Source organism: Juglans regia, chromosome 8 (genome assembly GCF_001411555.2).
Source record: "Juglans regia cultivar Chandler chromosome 8, Walnut 2.0, whole genome shotgun sequence".
NCBI classification, from domain to species: domain Eukaryota; kingdom Viridiplantae; phylum Streptophyta; class Magnoliopsida; order Fagales; family Juglandaceae; genus Juglans; species Juglans regia.
This window is the reverse complement of record NC_049908.1, coordinates 3,396,671-3,417,382: the sequence shown is the minus strand read 5'-3', so window position 1 is coordinate 3,417,382 and position 20,712 is coordinate 3,396,671. Positions and strand designations below refer to the sequence as shown.

The 20,712-nt window shown below is 34.7% G+C and overlaps 1 protein-coding gene across 4 annotated transcripts; it reads right to left on the bottom strand.

The window, feature by feature from the left end:
• Nucleotides 1-382: 382 nt before the first annotated feature.
• LOC109014784 (subtilisin-like protease SBT2.6) lies at nucleotides 383-10,104 on the bottom strand. Of its 4 annotated transcripts, none has more exons than XM_018997408.2 (11): nucleotides 9,775-10,104; nucleotides 8,547-8,749; nucleotides 6,748-6,892; nucleotides 6,234-6,628; nucleotides 5,287-5,382; nucleotides 5,122-5,194; nucleotides 4,390-4,675; nucleotides 2,923-3,248; nucleotides 2,101-2,368; nucleotides 1,471-1,752; nucleotides 383-1,027 (listed from the first exon to the last, which is right to left on the bottom strand). In XM_018997408.2, exons 2-11 carry the CDS (start codon nucleotides 8,720-8,722, stop codon nucleotides 621-623), a joined length of 2,454 nt encoding a protein of 817 aa, XP_018852953.1. In that variant the 5' UTR covers nucleotides 8,723-8,749; nucleotides 9,775-10,104; the 3' UTR covers nucleotides 383-620. The 4 variants fall into 4 exon arrangements, with proteins under 4 accessions (XP_018852953.1, XP_018852852.1, XP_018852905.1 ...); XM_018997307.2 differs by having other exon boundaries at nucleotides 9,831-10,104; XM_018997360.2 differs by having other exon boundaries at nucleotides 9,768-9,786.
• Between the last annotated feature and the right edge of the window lie 10,608 nt (nucleotides 10,105-20,712).

Below are 20,712 nucleotides of genomic sequence, written 5' to 3'. Positions count from 1 at the left end.
ATGCTAGATTAAATCTTAAACGACAATGCCCAAAAAAACAAAATCTTAAACGACAAAATTAATTATCATTGCTGACTCAATTTATTATGTCTTCATAACCGAGCCCTAAGAGTTCACAATATTTATATCTGTCCTAAGTGAGTATCGGAGACATCATTAAATGCTCAATAGTGTCAAGTGAAAGGTTTATTATGTACTAGATTTCTTTTTGTAGATCACATGTAATAGAAATTTCAAGTATTTTGAGGAAATGGAAGTCTTAAGAAAGTATCACTACGATTTACTGAGATTTATTTTATCTCTATATAATAAACAAAAATTAAATTCAACGTGATATTCGGATTAATAAGAATCACAAGGATGTATCACTAAAGAAAGAAAATATCAAAATAGAAGGTGGGTAAGCATTCCACCCAAATCACTAACAAATTAGCAAAACTTATCAGTGGAAGAATCTCCCCCTTTATACCAGTCATCTTTACAGCGATTATATATATATATATATTTATATATTCCAGAAAACATATCTAGCCTCTTATTCCCAAATATTACAAAGAATATTACCACCACAACCCATAATTTTCAGATTGACCAATCCAATATATGATCCCCCAAGTCAACTATCTTCGGTATCCCATAGCTACCACTGGGATCCTCACCTTGTGCCCTCGGCTGCCTTGCATTAAAACCTCTCCGAAACTGTATGTTCCAGTCACTGACCTGACAGTGAGAGTCACTGAGAATTTTCGTGATGCACCGGGAAGCAGAGTCATTGCTCGAGGGCTGGCTTCAATGGCAATGGCTGGTGCCATTCTGGTTCTGATTACATAGGTTTCTTCCTCGGCTACATTCGTGACTGTGCGAGTAACAGTTTGAGTTCTAACAAGATGGGAGACTGTGATTGATGCCGTGTTGAGGTTCCATGGGTGGCCCATGGTGTAGTTGCAGGGCGAGCTTGTGTAGTTCTTTATCTCGTGAGCATCAATTCCGGGGGTCGTGCATAGGAACCCTAAGTAATCCTCATATCCTTCAAAAAAAAAAAACAACTAACAAAAATTAGTAATAAATTTCCAATTTCACTGAATGCGCCTACTATGATTATCAACTTTTGTCTGACCTTAAGAGGAAACATCTGCAGGGTCCAGACAAACAAGCTCCAAAATGTTTTTGTCTCAGATATTATAAAACTAAAATTCAGTAAGATATGATAAAATTAACTTTTCCCTTTATATGTTCTTTGTGCTGGCTATTTGTCTCAAGATAAAGTGTGTCCCCATATTTCTCTTCCAGTTTCCACTACGTTTCTAGTTTTCTATTTGTCTTGGCCTACTATTACAATGAGGGTGTACCAGACAAGACAGACAATAAATTTTTTCCTTTTGACTTCAATGTTAAAAACAAATCCGTGTATTGTAGTGCCAAATTACCAAACAACAAGTTGTATATATGAAGAGGCAGATCAAAATAAACCTGCGTCAAAAATAAGTCCAGGGTTGAGAGCAGCTCTTGGATTGACATGGCCACTGCCATAATCAAAAGGTGTAGCAGTAACAAACGTCATGACTTCTTTATCAGAATTTTGCTGTGCTTGGAGAGGTCTTCCTGCTCTGTCCAACGTTGTTGAAGTTGTCATCAAGGCTGACTTGATGGCAGCAGGGCTCCAATGAGGGTGCTTCTGCTTTACAAGAGCAGCTATTCCTGCTATATGTGGTGCAGCCATGCTAGTTCCAGATATCAAGGCAAATCCCTCTCCTGTGCAAAGCAAATAATCGCTTAAAATGAGGTTTCTTTTATTCATTGCAGCGGTATTTTTTTCTAATCATGCTTTTATTTTCTCTTCTTAGTTTTATGGCAACGAAGGCAAGGAAAATCAAAATGGATAAAATATTGGCAGAAATTTCAAATATATGCTTATGAAAGTTAATAGAGTTGGCACTGGCGTTGAACTGACATGTCTATTGCTAATAATTTTCTTTTGAATCAGATAAAATTCCATTTAGTAGTCTAAAGTGACTAAGTTTGACCGAGTCCACATGATTGGAGCATCAGCTGGAACATCAAAAAATAATAGAGAATTGAATGGATCCATTAACTCCTTACCAACATAGTTAGGCTCATCCGTGCCATTTGGAGACCAAGCAGCCCAAATAAGAGAACCAGGGGCTAGGATGTCTGGTTTGAGAAGATCTGCATCTTGGAAGCTGAAATCTTTTATGTTGGGCCCCCGAGCAGAAAATAATGCCACCTGGGGTGCTGATTTATGGAGTATAGGCATCAGCCCATCCCCAATGCTACCAGTGGCTTTGAAGCTCTTCACTCTTCCAGTCCAATCTCTTGGAGTAGAGATGTTGTAATAGTCTATAAGATCCTAGATATAGCAGTGATGTGCAAGCACCAAATCACAAATCACATAACTATAAGGACCATGCACAAGCGAGAACAAAATAAAGAAAGATGGGGGCGGGGATGACCAAAATTAGCCATAATAATTATCAAAATTAATAAATTTTATTAAAGATGCCAAAAGTGAAATCTGGAGAGAATGGCACTAGTGTTACAGCCTCCCGCCCTATCGGGGTTCATATAAAGAATTATAAAGTTTTTTTATGGGTAAGAATTATACGAAGTTCATAGCACCTAATACTTTCTTTTTTACTTTTTTCCTTAACTTTCTTCTCCAAGGTTGATCTTATTTTGTCACATAACAAGCTTATAGTCCGGCTGCTCACAATTCCGGAGGAACTATATGGAACCAAAAATGCACAATATAATCCTGAAGATATGGATACACCCACGTAAGTGTCAAACACTCAGCAAAAGTTACCAACAATTTATTTTTAGGTTATGTATCAGCCCCATCATGGACAGCGGTAAACTTTGGGAAAAGCCATATCACAGAAGGTGAAGAGTAAGGATAATTACCAATGACTTGCTAACATCTGTGATAAGAATCCCAGGAATGCCAATGGGAACAGGATCAAATTTTGTCCCTGGAGAAACATTTTCCACAGCTAAAACAAAGCCAATGGCACCAAGACTCTTGGCTGTTTCTGCGACTTTCTTGACCGATGCACTACCAACAACAAAGTTAAATGAATAGCCACAAAGAAGAATATTCCCCTGAACCAAGTTCTTGTTTAGGACCTCAGGTCTCTGGCAGTCTGCGGGGCTGTACTTCATTACTGAAGAATCCAACAGTACATCATTTGCAGCAACCAAGGTAAATGATTGATTAGGATCCGTAGCAGCTGCATGAGAGCACATACTTCAGCTTTAGAAACGAAAATGACATAAAAAGAAATTGGCAATCAACTAACTGGAAGCTAAGCAATTCTAATTACAATGTGTTTGAGCATGTGAGTTTATGAAGTAAAGTGAGCTAAATATACTGATAAGATTTTTTTTTTTTTTTTTTAAAACCTGCAAATGAGGTGATTTTTTAAGAGCCAAAACCATAAAACGTGTAACAGGATCCTCAAGAAATTACACCACTCAGTTTCAGTTCAACAAAGGCGCAGAGAGGACATGTTTCGATTGTATTTATTTTAGATTTTTGGCTTTTATTCCCAAATTTTAATAAAATTTGAAAATAAAATTTGAACTTAATCCTTGGAAGAAAGGAAACGACATAATTTTAAGCATTTTCTTGAACGAAGAAGCCACATCTTCATTTGCACTCTAACATGGTGCTCACTATGCCCAGGAACCATGCAAAAATATCTAACTTTAAAAAAATACAATATTTCAACAATATTTCAATTCTCTATTGAAATAGATAGTTTATGGATGTGAATCATCAAAGAGAACATAAAATGTAAATTGGGGATTTTGGAAGAACTAAGAGCATGACATGAAAAGATCAGCTTTAATAATGCACAACCAAACAGCCTCACATGAGTGCAACATCACTAACTGTGGCTGTTCAAAGTCACCATGAAATGGCAAAAGCAGTCCACATTTCACGTATTGTCCTCACTCTATGGAAGTAAGTTTTAACAGTGACACATTTGCAATCGAAGTCATGAAGTGTATGTGTCTACTAATGCGCATATATAACACTATTTACACAACTATTGAGAACTTCCCATGCAGACTGAGCAAAATCAAAAGAATATAAAGAATGAGGTATAGAAGGAACAAAAAAAGTGTAGAAGAACCCAATGTAAGTGAAGCAGAAACCAATTACAATTGATTGTACAATTACTAGAAAATTTACAACCTTTCCCGACCCCAACGAGAATAACTTTACACAGTGCAATATATTCCACATAAATTTACCATATCAACCTTCAATATCAATGATCAAACAGAAATGTCAAACAAGTTAATTAGTTTTTCCTTCCAGAGGCCGACAGATTAAAAAAAACTACAAGGGTTGATAAAACTTACGAGACAACCCAATCCCAGCTAGAATTTTTCCATTTCCAAGAGTCAAATGGTTTTTGTATCTGCGATCATCAATTGCAGCTGCCACAGATGCTATCCATGGGCTGTAAGAAACCAAAGTTTTAGAAAAAGGGCCTCCATTTCCAGCTGCCTGTGCCACAAATACACCAGCTTTCACAGCTGAAAGAAGTGTAGCATCAAAAGGATTTAAAAATGTGATCTTGGTGTCTGCTGGAGGACTGTTTGGCCCTACTGAGAGGTTGAGTATATCCACCCCATCATAAACAGCCTGTTCACAAAAGTTGTCTCAAATTTAACATACGCTTTTACCAGTACAAATATACCGATTTCAGTCATCCTCTTGGCAAAAAATAATCTATGCATCTAAAATCTATTCAGAGAATGCAGGTCTTCATACAAAATTAACTGAAAACTGTTTGCCTTTTTCCCCTCTTTTCAACAAATGACCAAGTAGAGACAAGTGTGTCAAGGAGGCTCTAGAGTCAAATACAAAGCATGCACAAGAATGCATTTTTATGAAAGTACTACAAGAAGAACATGAAAAAAAATGTTTTGCTCAAATGTCAACAAGAAGGGAGCATAAACATAACCATCATCAGTCAATGTGGTAAGCTATACTACCTAAAACCCCAGGTCAACCCCAAAACAAAAATAAAAATGGAAAAAGGGCAACACTGCCAGTATATTACGTCAGGCATTTTATTAGGGGCAAACCTGATCTATTGCAGCAACTACATCCGCAACATACCCTCCAAAATACCTGTAGAGTGCCTTGTATACAGCAATCCTGGACACAATTTTAAGTATCTATTGTCAAAGAAAGGATACTGATTTAATATTTTGAATGCCCTATCACCAGTGAAGGCTATTGTTCCTCACCTGGCACGGGGAGCCATTCCACTTGCCTTCCCAAATTCATGGCCATGCATTCTAACAGGTATTCCATTATTTCCAGCTGCAATAGCTGCTGTGTGACTGGCAGCCAATAACACAAACAAAGAAGGAAAATTGCATCAGACTCCATAATGATCTTGTCCAATATCAGAGAATTTTTTTAAAATAAACAAATTAATAAACAAAGAAAATTAATAATAGATTTTTCTGGGCAGGAGTGGCAATGTTGTCAACTCCAACTACTTGGGATGAGTATTTTTCATGTGTATAGTTTCCTTCTATTCAAAGAACCCTGGCAAGATTCCATGTTTTTAACAATTAAATCCATAAGCACATACTGGTCTAAAAGAATGTCTCCCTTCTATCAGAAGCTGATAATTTAAACTAGCCATAGAAACAGGTCATCACACTACAGTGATATAAGATTCAGGAGGAAAATGCCGAGTATCAGAGCTTGACTGAGCTACTTCTCCAATTTTTGAAGGGGCTAGAGGAATGCTGCACATTAAGTGGGCAATGTTATTTTTTATTCATTTTCTGAAGCTGGCTTTCTTTGTCATTGTCAAGATTTATTACTGCATGATCTATTCATGAGTGGGTAATCTATAAGGGTTGATAATGCAGAACCGGAGAATTTAAAGGTATGAAGATATATGAATCTTAAAATTGCTTTTAGATCAAGCCAAAATGTTTTCACAATATCACCAACATGTGTGGAGTCCACAACTTACAAATTAATATTTATGTTTTTAATTATGATGAAGAGGAATAATTCTCGGTTTATAAAATTCAGTGGCACAGCTTTAGCTTGTCAATCTTTTGTTTTCTGCAGCTATTACATATCCCTTCATGTAATGCAACACTGATGTAAAATGAATATATGGTAGAGCAGGATTTTCCTTCAAAATTCTAGAAGTTATAGGAGGCCTAACCTCCCATGTCCATCACCATCCATAGGAGAAGCAAAATCAACAGAAGGGTTAAATTGCCCTGCAGCTATGGCAGCTTCAGCAAAATGCTGTGCTCCAATAATCTTCCCATTGCAGAAATCCCTCTTAGTGTCAGGATCAAGTTCACATTTTCCTCTGTACTTTGGCACAGGTCCATATGGCTCAGTATTATAGGTCGCAAAGCTTGGATGGTGAGGATAGATCCCTGAGTCCACAAATCCAATTACAATGTTTTCTCCAGCCTTATCAAAGCCACCGCCCGTTGGCCATACTCCAGTCGGAAGCCCCAAAAACTGTGGGGTATGTATTGTAAGTTTCCTCACCTTCCAATCTCTCTCCACAGATCTCACACCAGGTGCACGTCTCAGGATTTCTGCCTAGTAATACGAGTGATATCGTAAGAATGAGAATGCAAGAGGAGGAATGTATATGAAAAAGAAAATTAAAAGATTTAGAAAGCGATAAGTCCTAAAATAAGACTTGCCCACGTTTTTACCTGCTCAGGGGAAATGTGAACTGCAAAACCATTTATGAGATGTCGATAGCTATAGAGCTTCTTGTAGGTCCCATGCTCAAACAGCATCCCAAGAAGCATATCATGTTTCTTTTCAAGGTGACGTGCGTAGGATGTAACCATTTCACTGTAAGAAGACCCATGGTATCAAGAAAAATAATAATAAAGAAATTCCTACATCTCACGGTATCCATCTGGATTCAAACATACAGAGAGACTTAAGGCAGTCAAAACCAGTATATAGTTCACATAATAGCATGACAACTTTCCTTTGGAAGAATAAGGATCATATCCCCCCAAATGCTTTGTGTGTGTGTGTGTGTGTGTGTGTAAAAGTAAAACTTTATTAAAATAAAGGTATAGCCCAAATACATAAGAAGTATACACAAAATACACCTAGTAACCACTAAGCACCAATGATGGATAGAAGCAAATTATGAAGGATGTCCCCACTACAAACAATGACCGATGCTCAGGATTCTAAAAACCATTTAACAGTCTTTTGATTAAATGATGTTAGTACACAATCTTTTTCCAAACAGAATAATACAGACACGGGATGTACAAAAATGCACAAATAATTTCCATTATTTAGATAAGGAATAATTACAACTAACCAATACATTACTATAACTTATGTAGGATAAGCAACAAACGCTTAAGATTTCCTTTACCATCCCAGAATCAGTCTCAGCACACAAAAAACATGATGGCTCAAAGCGGCACCACCAGAGCAATGATTATAAAAATATATACAATAACAGGTGTTTCTGTTCTACTCCTCCTAACAGTTGTTTCTAATCATTAAGCCTTTATCTCTATTCTACTACTCCTAACAGGTGTTTCCAATCAATAGCATAAAAATTCAGCGCTTTTGATCAGGAAAAAACTAAAATAAAAAAAATTATAAAAAAAATCAGCTCTGATTTGATCCCAAAGACTTGCTGGAAAACGATAATTTTTTAAAATTCTCTCAATTTTTTTTTTTTTACTCTCAATCGAGTCAATCCAAACATCTTTACACCAAAACAATCCCAAAAATCATTTTCATCAAACATCTTAACCTCGATTTACATAATGAAATAGACCACGATACCTCTCAAAAAACTTTCACAATAAAAACATATTTTTAATGGGTCCCACCATATTCACAAATCCCCAAAAACTCCTCTCCAAAAGTTTTCTAAGGAATTTCAGAAATTTTCAAAGAAAGTCTTACACCAAACATACCCTTTGTTTCCTTAAGTCATTCTCATGAATATAAATCTGGCTGCCGATATTTGCCAAAAGGAGCTGTAAAGAGTAAAAAACTAAAGGAGCACCCATTCTGGTACTACATGAAAAGGATGATAATGGATCAGGTCAGGCCCAGGCAGAATGTTATTAACCTGATAATATAAGCTGATATTTATACCCAAAAAGATAACGTTCAGAATATGACAACTATTCAAATGCATTTTAAATTTTTTATTCAGGTAAATTGGATCATATACCTAGGCACAATCAAATGCTTGCTCACGCATGGGTTTGACAATACACTTCTATTTGCAAAGTCTATTCAAACAAAAGTCCACAATCCAACAACTATATCTCAAAAGCCAAGACCCCACTAAGAAAAGATCCTCACTAACAACTTCAAAAATTGCAGACGGCATTAGCATGGTCAAGGCACGTCAAGCAGTCAAGCATTGTATGACACTAGGAAAATAGTCTCGTTCAAGATTTGGAACTCCCTAAATGTTTCATAACAGATAAAAATTTTGAGAATAATTTGAAGATACCTGGTGGTGTCAATCTTCTCATCGGATTCCACAGCTATGGCTTCAAAACCGTCAACCCCGCCTTTGTAACTTATGATAGGCTCTCCTTCGATTGTGGCTATGTAAATCTCCGCCTTCCCAATAGTCAAGACAGTAAATAGCACTAGGACAGCGCACCCAAGCTCCGATACCCACATTTTCAATGATTAAGTAGCCCACAATATCTGATCATCAGAAAACAGACAGTTTATATTGAGGTTCCCGTAGAAATTTAGCAATATTCAGATTTTCGTAGAAATTATAGCAAGATAAACGAATAAAGACGATGATAACGACCATAAATAGATGTAGTGATAATAAGGATGAACAACTTGAGCATTTTGCTCCTGTCAAGAATGGAAGAAAAATTTTTAAATAAAAATTAATGTCGATTCCGAGAGAACTCCACCTACTTACACACACAAAAAAAAAAATAATAATAATAACCTCCACCTAACCGGAATATACTACTTGTATGAGTAGCTGAGGCGATAATGATATCATCGTTTTTTATTGTGAAACCCTCCATCGAAATTCTCAAATATATTTTTCCTTCCCCCAATTAAATCACCGACCAACATGAGGAACTAGAAATTCTAAACGTTCCGACCTTGACAGCTTTGAAACCATAAAGGAAAAAGAAGAGGAAAAAATAATAATCATAATAACAAAAATAATCTGGGTCAAAAAGTCAAACCCAAAACAACAAAGAAATTTTTTTTTTTTTTCATAAGTAGAAACAACAAAGAAAAAATAAAAACAACTCACTTCGGAGGCCCCAAAAAAAGGCTCATTTCAGAGAAAACCAGATTGCTAAAGTAGTTAAACAAAACCAGAGGCGGCATTTATACCGATCATAGAACAACAAAAAGAATGACCAAGAATGAATACTAACAGAAAGCAGCTTTGATCACCAAAAGAATAGCTTCAATCAACCAAAGCGTTGGTTCAATATTTGCATCGACACATACTAGCAGAAATCAAACCACATTTCACAAAAAGAGACTGTCCAATCCGATCCAGCTCTATATATATAAAAAATTCATAAGAAGGAGAATCGGGGGACTTTAAGTTTAGTCGGCGATCCAAGCAAAGAATATTAATTGAGCACCCGAAAAAGATAGTCGGCCACAAAAGAAGATCCCCGTCAATGCAAAGATAAAAAAAGGTGCAAAAAACAAAAGCAAAGGTTTTGCAGCTAACAGCGAACCACGAAACCAGCTGGAGCAAGAAGCTAGATTTAGCTTTAGCAAGAGATTCACATACACGCCACTGCCTCTGTGAGAATGAAAGAGAGATAGAAATGGACGGCTATGAACGGATGGATCAGAGATTATTGATCACATTGCTAGCTCTGATGAGAGATCTGGCGGCCCGCATTTGGAGACGGAAGTGGGGGGTCAGCGCATAGAAGTCAGAGCAAGAGACGGAGAGAGTACTGAAAGTGAGTGTGTGTGTGTGTGTGTGTGAGAGAGAGTGAGAGGTAGTTAGGGTTTTGTGATTTACAGACAGGAAGGCGAAGATGGTGGAGGAAGGGAATCATATAGCGAACCATTTATTAGTTTATTAATTACGCATTTAATTAACGAATATCGTAATTCATTTTTCATTTCTTTTCTTTTCTTTTCTTTTTTCCTTTTCGAAGCAGGAAGTTTGCGAGGGCAAGGGGGGACATTCGCGCGTAGGCTGTCGGGCGGTTAGTGCGAAATGTCAATATTGACCCTTTGTGGTTTGGTTATGTTGGCAGAGGGCACCTGAGAAATAGAGAGAGGGAAAGGGTAGTCCTTCGAGAAGACTCAGAAGAGAAAACGTTTTTGTACCAAGATTTATTCTCTCATGTAATAAATATAGATAAAAATTATTATTAAAATTATCTATTATATATATATATATATATATGATATAATATCATGTAGATTATATATTTTTTTAAGTGAGTATTAAAAATAATTAATTAGAAATAATTATACAATGAGTACAAAATGTACATTACTATAATAATTTCTTTCTAGTATTATTCAAAATAAATAAATAAATCAATTAAAAAATTAATTTTTTTTTTGTTATTTTGTAAGATTTTAATCTCATTTTCCATACCGTTATAAATATAACGCGATATTACACAATACTTGGACAAAAATTAAAGGGTCATGCTATAGGGACAGTTGCATTTGACCTATGCCAATGATCGTTAGTGTACTTTGTATTTTTTTCAATATAGCATTTTCTAAAATTAAAACCATGGTTGTGAGTCACTCTTTAGACAATAATCTACTATTTCTCAACAACTATTTTTATATTTACAAGATAGACGCAACGATAAATAATCTATAAAATTAAATTCACAAACTGACATATTTTTATATAATAAAAATATATCTACAGTAAAACTACAATGCATTTTTTTCAATATAGCATTTTCCAAAATTAAAAACCATGGTTGTTAGTCACTCTTTAGGCAATAGTCCTACTATTTCTCAGCAACTATTTTTTAATATTTACAAGAGAGAAGTAATTTCAAATAATTTTTATAAAAGTAAATTTATAAACTGACATGTCTTTATATGATATGTTAGATCTATTTTACAATAAAAATAATTTTACAATCTAACTGACCACATCAAGTCTCGGTAGCTTGTGGATTTATTTTTGTGAAATTTTTTTTAAGATTAGAGCATTTCTCTTTATAAGCCAAATCATATTGGACCCATTAATTAGGTGAAATGATATTTTATATATTGATTTGATGCAATAATCTAAAGCTTTCACTAACTTTCGGCTTCTTAGAAGGCCCACATTTTTTTCTCAATTGAATTATAGGAGAGTCAAAAGGTGAGTGTAGACCACAAGATTAAAGTTGGATCTTAATTCTCACTAGATTAATTAATTGATCAAACAATTAATTATGGTCAAACAAGAAATTATTTACACATTTGTTTGACCAATCTCACATTATGCAAGTATAATTATACCCTTGAGATTCTTTGAATGAGCTGGATCTCTTTAACTTTCTATTCAAACTCTACCGTCTATTATACATGCATACCATGCATAAAAATAATATTGTCTTGCTCATTAGATTATTTTCCGACAATTAATCGTTCCCGTCATATAAAGGTCCCGTTTGAATACATAAATACTCTCAACACATATTATCTAATAATTATAATTTTTTCAAATTCTCATACAAAATATAATAAATAATTTATTTTTTTTAAATCTTAAAATAATAATAATATTAAAATATAATATTATAACAATATTTTATTCAACTCATTTGAAACGATCTCATCTCATCTCACTATCCAAATCAGTCATAATTGATAAACACAATAAAACAATACTTGTGTAGTTAAAACTATATATGGTAAATCCCAAAAATAATTATGGATAAAAAAAAAATTAATGTAAAGGGTAGAATGTAGATGGTTTATTATAAATACACGTATGCATCACCGCATTAACGTGGCCCTAGAATTAAAGGGTAACCCTAAGAATGGGAGTCATGTATTGCTATTTTTGTTAGATGGATAAATTACTGATTGATCATAAATATATATATATATATATAAGGTAAGAGGTGGTTGACAGTTGTGGCAAAGTTCGTTGGCTACATGGCTCCCTACCATCAAACTACGTACCCAGAAAGCTTGGAGCATCAAACAAAAGGCACAGCTGAGCTGCTGCAACTTATATCAGAACTTTGCCCTTAATTATAGAAGCAGTTTCTGCAAAATATTGTACATTTTTCATAATTGATATGAATGATTAAAATATTCTATAATTCACATCAAATTAATACAATCTATCTCGAATAAGAGTAATGTTAGAGAGAAGCCACTATAACAGTACACACTTTACAATTATTGCGTGGTTGCTTCTAATTGATTGTTCCCAACACTCACTTAGAGAGATGTGTAGTCTACATAATGTCACATATTGTGTACAAAATAGATACTCTCAATAATAATTTATATCTATATATATATATTTATGTGGTTGTAGCACTTCTTTCGTAAGTGATTATATATATTTAAAGAATGTTATTAGATAGCTCTAACATTAATACAAATAGAAGTTAAGGAAAGGGACACTAGTCTAAAGTCATTTTCATGCATATAACATTATCTAAAGTCATTTCACATTCACAATATTATTGCTTGGATTTAGAGAAAAAAAAAAAAAAACAAAGATGTATTAAGTATTCTTTTATGATCTGTTCTCTTCTAATTCGTGCACTCTGTTTTTGGATTAGACAAATGGATTTTTCTAAGGGGTAGCTTTCTAATCACATGTGGGTTGCACCCCACCGAACTTGTCGTTACGTTTGTACACCACATGTGACTCGATCAGTAAGACCATTTCAGTGGCAGAAAATGAATTAAAAGATTCCAAGATGTGAAATAATATATATTTATCCATATACCTCCTAAAATAAACCAAATGCACGAGTCCATGTCTCCAATTTAGCTTCTACAACCTTCTAAACTCATCCAAGAGGGTTTGAATCAAAGGTGATCTTGTGATAATGAGCTAATGAAAAATTATATTAAATATAAGAAAAATAAATATTTATGACAAATTATTTACGACGATAATAATTATTTGTAATAAAAAACAGGCTCATTTTGATAAGAAATAATCATTTTTGTTGAAAATAACTAATCACAAATAAACAATTTTCTTGTAGATATATATATTTACAAGCTCGCTTATTGGTATATTGAACACATCACTGATATGAAAGTATACCGCATCAGTCAGTACAAATTATATATTTAGATACTAATTTCGAAGTAGAAAAACTTAAAATTTATCTAGATGCCGATGTTCTATGTCAAAAGCATAAAGAAATAGAAAAAACCATCTTCAAGTTTCACCTAGTTGATGCTAGTTGTCTAGTAAAGAAAATGGAAAGGTTGAATTATGGCCAGTTAGAATTCAAAGTGATGATCATGAAGTTGGTTGCAAGTTATTGAAAAGGGCATTAAACCACTAATGTTGGTGATGAATTCAGATCTCTTTCCCTCTCACTCCCTAACTTGTGTTTATGAAATTGGAATAGGACACACATTTACAGTGTGAGGTTGGCGAAAACGACTTGCACTTACATTACTGCTAGAGAAGGGGACAGATTAAAGGTAGTTGTCAATGTGACAAAAGTTCATGGACTTTTTTGAGCCTCGTTAAGAGGAAAAAAAAGACCAAATCATCCTCAATAATCTCACCTTTTTGTTCTTTCCTATCCCCTTTTGAGGATTTGTTGTATCATGTTCATGATCGCGTCCTTGAAGTTGCTGCTGTTTTGCTAGCTCGTGACTATGTTGTTGATTAGAACATGGCCGCAGGATGAATTTTATTGATGCATGCTTGGTCTCGTATGGATCCCATTTGTCCTATTGTTTTGCCAGCGCTGTGGGTGGAAAACAAGGTCCAGTGATAAAAGTAGGGTCATTGGGTTGAGATAAAAGCTCTTATATAGTTTATTCTTAATTTTAAAAGAAATGTTTCAGTCACGATATATAAAAATAAATCTATAAATTGATATGACTTCATATTTATTTATAATTTAACGTACTAAATAAAATTACGTTAATTTATAGATTTACTTTTGTAAAATCTATTTGTAATTAAAATATTTTTCGTACATAAAACAAGGGTTGGAAAATTTCTATCTGTAAACTTATTTATTAATTTATTAACCAATGGTTTTTGTTGAAGCCTATTTTTTTCTTTTTCTTTTCAGCATTTTCATATAGTTTTCGCTTATGGGGTGGGATGGTTTGCTATTATGGGAAGTTGGGAACTATTATGAATGTAATTTTAGTTTTTCCTTTTGCAAAATAAATATAAAAAAATAAAGCCTGCTGCTTAGAGGCCTCTATATTGCCCATTTAAGATCATTATCAAAGTGATCCAGAATGGAAAATTGAATGGTTGGATTACAGGTTAGTGGTGTGCTAACCTCGTACTTGGGCTTGTTCTCTATTAAGCCTGTATTGGCTGGATATCCACTCTCTTGCAGTCTGACTACTTCATAATTTGAGCCCTCTTGAAATCCAATTGGGCTGGATTCAAGCATATTGCTTTTAAAGTTCTTGAGTCAGATTCAAGCATCCATCAATCCTATAAAATGAAAATAATCAGAAGTTAATAATTAAATATGATGAATATTGCTTGATTTAGTGTCTGATCTGACATATTTCAATTTATTTTCATAAATCGGTTGCTTAAAAGGAAACAAATAAAAAATGTGACGCATCAACTTATATGATTTGACAATAATAAAATTTAAGACAAAAGCCAACATTTCTTTAAACCAATTTCTAAGAAATCACACTTTAATGTGGTGTAGACTTTGTTGCATCTTTCATCAATCAATAGCATGTTTGAGAAGGAAGTTCTCTCTTCTTCAAAATTGCAGTCACACGTGCATGCATTATTTATATATCAAAGATTCTAAGAAAAGATATTTGTTTTTAATAAAATCTTTCTTGCCTCTTCTACGATGTAGGGAAGGTTTAGATAGATATTGAGTTGAGATTAAAGTTAAAAGTTAAATAAAGTATTATTATTATTTTAAGATTTAAAAAAGTTGAATTGTTTATTATATTTTGAAAAAATCTTCTTGTAAGCGAGTTCATGCACCAAATTGCGCATCAATACTGACATATAAGACATTCGTTTAATGAAATGATGCGAATTGAAGACGGAAATGATTTTTATAAAATAGAAAACTTATAATGATTAGACGAGATCAATTTGAGATCAATTTTAGTTATAATGTGGACAACAGTGGGAGAGGATCCTTGGACCCAACTGATTGTCATCCAACATAATTTGTAGCTTTGCAATATTGAAAGTGAAATTGCTTTAGGTGCCACGTGTACCAAAACATAATACAACTTGGTTATCTACAAGAGGCCGATTTCACAAAATTCTTCTTAGCTAATCAATCCTTTTTTGAAAAATAAAAAATAAAATAATTGGCCATGACAAAGACCCTCTCACAGAAATTAAATTAGCTTGTACCCCCATTTATTGCCAACCTTGATCGGTTATTAATAATATTGATATCCAGAGTTACCCTTTTAATTAATTAATTAATTAATTGAGAGTAACACGACCTTTCATTGTCACGTTTGATGTATCCATATGAAATGCAACAATTTTGACATGTTTCTTTGTAGCAACTACCCATGTTCCTATAATCAAAGTGACATATATCATAGTATAGTATCTTAATATATCATGAAACAGTCTGACAATGATTCCCTAAATCTTGCCAAGGTGTAGAAAATAATGTTTTGAATAACATACCGGAGACCGTTTCGGTTGAGGTATTGAAACGAGATATTTCAATATCAGTACTATTTCGAATATTGTTTCGGAATAATATATATATGAATAAATTATATATAAAAATTATATTACAAAATAATAGTTTATATATGAATAATTATATATAAATATATATAATTTATAAATAGCCTGGTCTGAATTTGGAGGTCAAAAAATGAGTTTGCAATTTAAAAAAATGAAAAAAAGAAAAGAAAAAGTGAAGGCCGAAATATAGGCCGGTACGGGCCGAAACAATCAAAATTTTAACCGGTACGAAAATATACCCTTCTCTATATCAGCTATGCCACAGAAACGATATATTTCGACCATACCAGTTGGTACGGTACAAGATTCAAAACTTTAGTATAAAATCATATTATACGCTCCAAAACTACATAAACTCCATCTAAATACATACATGCTTGTCAAGATCCTTTGGATCAATAAACTCCATCTAACTACATACATGCTTGCCAAGATCATTTGGATTAATTGACAACACATTAATTTTTCACTAAGGATCGAATCCTCCTTCCCCATGTATAAAAAAAAAAAGGGAAAATGCTAATTTGCTCTCTCACTTTGCACCTTCACTTTGAACGCTTGTGTATTTAATTTTTTTTTTTACTTAATGATTAAGAAAATAATTTTTAGTATATTAGTGTATTTTTTTTATTATTTTTTTAAATATTTAAATATGTTAAAAAAATATTAAAAAAATAAAAATACACATTTGTGCTAAATGGCATGCCCAACTGTCAAAGCTGGGCAGCAACTTAGCACAACTCTAAAAAAAAAAAACTACACACATGCTTTGTCATTTGCTATGCAAAACTTATCAACAATTAAACAATTTTGTTTTTAACATTTTCTCCATCTTGTGAAATAGGATATTCGTACTGTTGACATGTTATGATTTGATTTGCAAGAAAATTTATTATATATTCCATAATAATCTATTTTTTAGTTTTTATTAAATCTACGCATATGTTAAGATATGATTTGAAAATAACAAATATTTCATCTACAAATGAATTTCACATATAAAATCGATTAATTAATTATGTTGAATAAAAGGTGTGCACAATGATGAGAGTAATTAGATTAGATAATGCATAATTGGAAAGGTCACCTGGCCTCAGCTTGCAGCACTCTGCAGCAAGACCCAAGAGTCAACAGGAAGGTCAAGTACGTACTCAAGAACACCACATGTTTTCTATATCCAAAGAGTTTACGACAACGGAGAGTTTCTAGTTCTTCTTCTGATCTTCCCAAACTGAGACACAAGTCTCTATTTGTTAAGAAAACCGTAATTAAACACAAAATAATCTCTCAAAGTGATCAAGATAAGCCACAAGAAGTACAAACACAGTCAAACACAATTAACAAGATAAGAAGCAAACTCTCATCTATAAAAGGCATTGAGTGTAATATGATGCTTATGATTCCTAGTCAAACTACTTCTTATGATTCCTAGCCAAACTACTTCTCTAAGCTGTTGTTATTCATAGGTTCCTAGTCAAACAATGTTTTCAAATTGTTGAAGAATAAATTGATCTAAATTTTTTGGGCTTGTCCCAATAATTTTGAAAGTCTTTGGTTGTCCCAATCTTTGCCCCTCTAATAAACACAAGTTGCAGCCACGCTCTACACATTGTATATTTCTTGGTTATAGTCTCAAACACAAGGGCTACAAATGTTACAACCCACTAACCAAGAAAATCATTATCTCCCGTAATGTGGTTTTTTAAGAGTCGGTATTCCCTTTCCAAACTCTCTCACAAATTCACTCACATACAAGTTTGAATCCATCTCCTCTCATAGTCCCTCTGGTACGGCCCAGCAGTCCACTCTTAGCCTGTGCATAAGCTAAATCCATGCAGGTCCAACTATCGGTCACTTCACTGCCTCAACCTCAACTCAACATTAGTAGGCCCAGTCAGTCATCCCAACCCATCGAGAGCCCGACATACCCAGACATCTTCCTTAACCCCAATCTCTCATCCCCCTCACCTCAAACATCTGCTCAAAACCCAAACTCTAGTCCTGATGCCTTCCTGTCGTCGCCCACAGTCTCACCTACCAGGGTGGCACCGACTGCCAATCAGCACCCCATGGTCACCAGATCTCGAAACAACATTCTCAAACCCAAGACCAACATTGACTACCGAAATCCTCTTCCTAAAGCCCTCACCGTTGAGCTCAATCCCTCTGTCACCGAATCCAATTGCTATTCCATTGCAGCTAAATCACCTGAGTAGCATGCTTCCATGAATCTCGATTTCGATGCCTTGTTGAAGAACGAAACTTGGTCATTAGTTCCATATTCCTCTGCCGGTAACATCATTGGTTTCAAGTGGGTGCTTAAAATCAAAAGAAATGCCAACAATGATATCGAACGGTACAAAGAACGGTTGGTGACAGGGGTTTCCTACAACAGTCTGACGTTGACTACTCTGAAACCTATAACTCGATAATAAAGCCCACCACGGTACTATTAATCCTCTCTTTTAATGTATCTTGTGGTTGGCCTATAAGGTAAATAGATGTATAAAATGTCTTTTTACATGGTATTTTAACAGAGGAAGTATATATGGCTCAACCCTCACGCTACGGACACCCTCAGTTTCCTAACCATATCTACAAATTACACAAGGCAATATATGGATTGAAACAGGCTTCAAGAGTCTAATTTTCTCGGTTGAGCAATAAGTTAGAGTAATTTTACATACAACTGTAAAGTGTGTAAATGTCGCGTAATCGTTTTGAAAAATAGTATAATCTACTATTAAAAAATTAATTTTTTCATATGAATCTCATGTTTTATTCACTTTTTTCAAAACAATTACGTGTCAGTTTCACAATTCTCGATTGTAAATATCTTTTTTTTTTTTTTTTTATAAGTAAGATATCAATATTATATATATGAGTGAAGTAGACATAGCCCTTATACACAGGAATTATACAGAAGGACCTCTAATTACATTCTAAAATCGATAAATTAAAGAAAAGAAATCATGAACATTATCTCCATGCAATACAATAGCAGAAAACCAGCACATTAAAGTGTGGAGAAAAAAATTCTTCAACTCGGCCATTGTGTGTTCCTTATCTTCGAAGCATCATGCATTCATTTTTTACCAAATGCACCACATAATGTACAACGTAATCATTTTTCACACTGCAGCCACTTGATGACAGTCTTGCATCTTCGTCCAACAACCCAACAAATCCACCACCATCATAGGCATAACTCATGCAACATCAACCCTTTGAAAAGTCTCATCCCACAACACCCTAGTTACCTCACAGTGTAATAAGAGGTGGTTTACAGATTCTCCATTCTTTTTACACATATAACACAAATCCATCACTACACATCATATCTTCCTCAGATTGTCCGTGGTCAATATCTTTCCAAGAGCAGCATTCAAAAAAAAAAAAAACTACTTTAGAAGGCACCCGAGTCTTCCAAATATTCTTCCAGGGAAACGGAGTATGTTTTTGTGTTGTCAAGATGTTATAATATGCATTCACTATACATATCTTATGATCATAAGACCTCCACGTCAATCTATCTCTCGGCGCCCTATAAGTCCCCATAGAATGTAGTAGGCTAAAAAAATCTGAAACAATAGATAATTCTCAGTCATGGAAATTCCTAATAAAAAGAATGTTCCACTGGTGTGCCCCATGAGCAAATGACCGCACATCCACCACTGAAGCCTCCCTATTACCTGCAATGCGATATAGAGCCGAAAAAGCCATTTCCAACACTTGATCTCCACACCACACATCCCTCCAAATACTGGTTCGATTGTCCTCACCAACAACGAAGCAAACTTGATTTACAAATCTTGGCCACCCATTCCTTATAAATTTCCATACACCCACACCATACCCTCCTCTCACTTCGTTAGAACACCAACCACCCCCAACAACACCATATCTAGCGTCAATAATTTTCTTCCACAAAGATCCATCCTCCAAATGATATTTCTAAAGCCATTTTCCCAATAAAGCTTTATTAAAAGTTCTCAAATTACACACTCTCAACCTCTCATTCTCAATCGAGACACATACTGTCTCACATCTCACCAGATGTAATTTCTTCTCCTCCCCCAATGCCCTAAAGAGTTTCTTCATCATGTTCACCACCCCTGTATGCATAGGAAAAAGCGATAAAAAATATGTAGGAAGGTTAGTGAGAGTACTCTTTTGAGAGTGAGGTAGCCCCCTTTTGATAAATACACTCGTTTCCAACTATCCAACATTTTCTCTACCTTCTCCACCACCCCATTCCAAATAGCTCTATTCTTAAAAGTTACTCCCAACGAAAGGCCCATATATGTCATTGGAAGAGATGACACATTGCAATTCAGTAGGCTTGCTAAACTACATATATTAGAAACCTCACCCACAGGAACCATCTCAGACTTGCCAAGATTCACCTTAAGCCCTGACACTACTTCGAAACATAGTAAGAGTGCTCGTAGAGATTGTACCTGGCCAGCATTCGCTTCACAAAAGACTAAGGTATCATGTGCAAAAAAAAGGTGCGAGATGATAGTAAGGCTACCAGAACCATTGCCCACCTGAAAACCAGATAAGAAACCTCCTCCAACAGCCGCCTACACCATCCTACTTAAAGACTCCATAAGTATAACAAATAAAAGAGGAGATAAGAGGATCTCCCTGCCGCAAACCCCTCGAATTATAAAAAAAGCCAGTTGGTGTGCCGTTAACCAGAACTGAGAACTGTGCAGTTGAAATACAATGATGCATCCATGAAATCCACCTAGCCCCA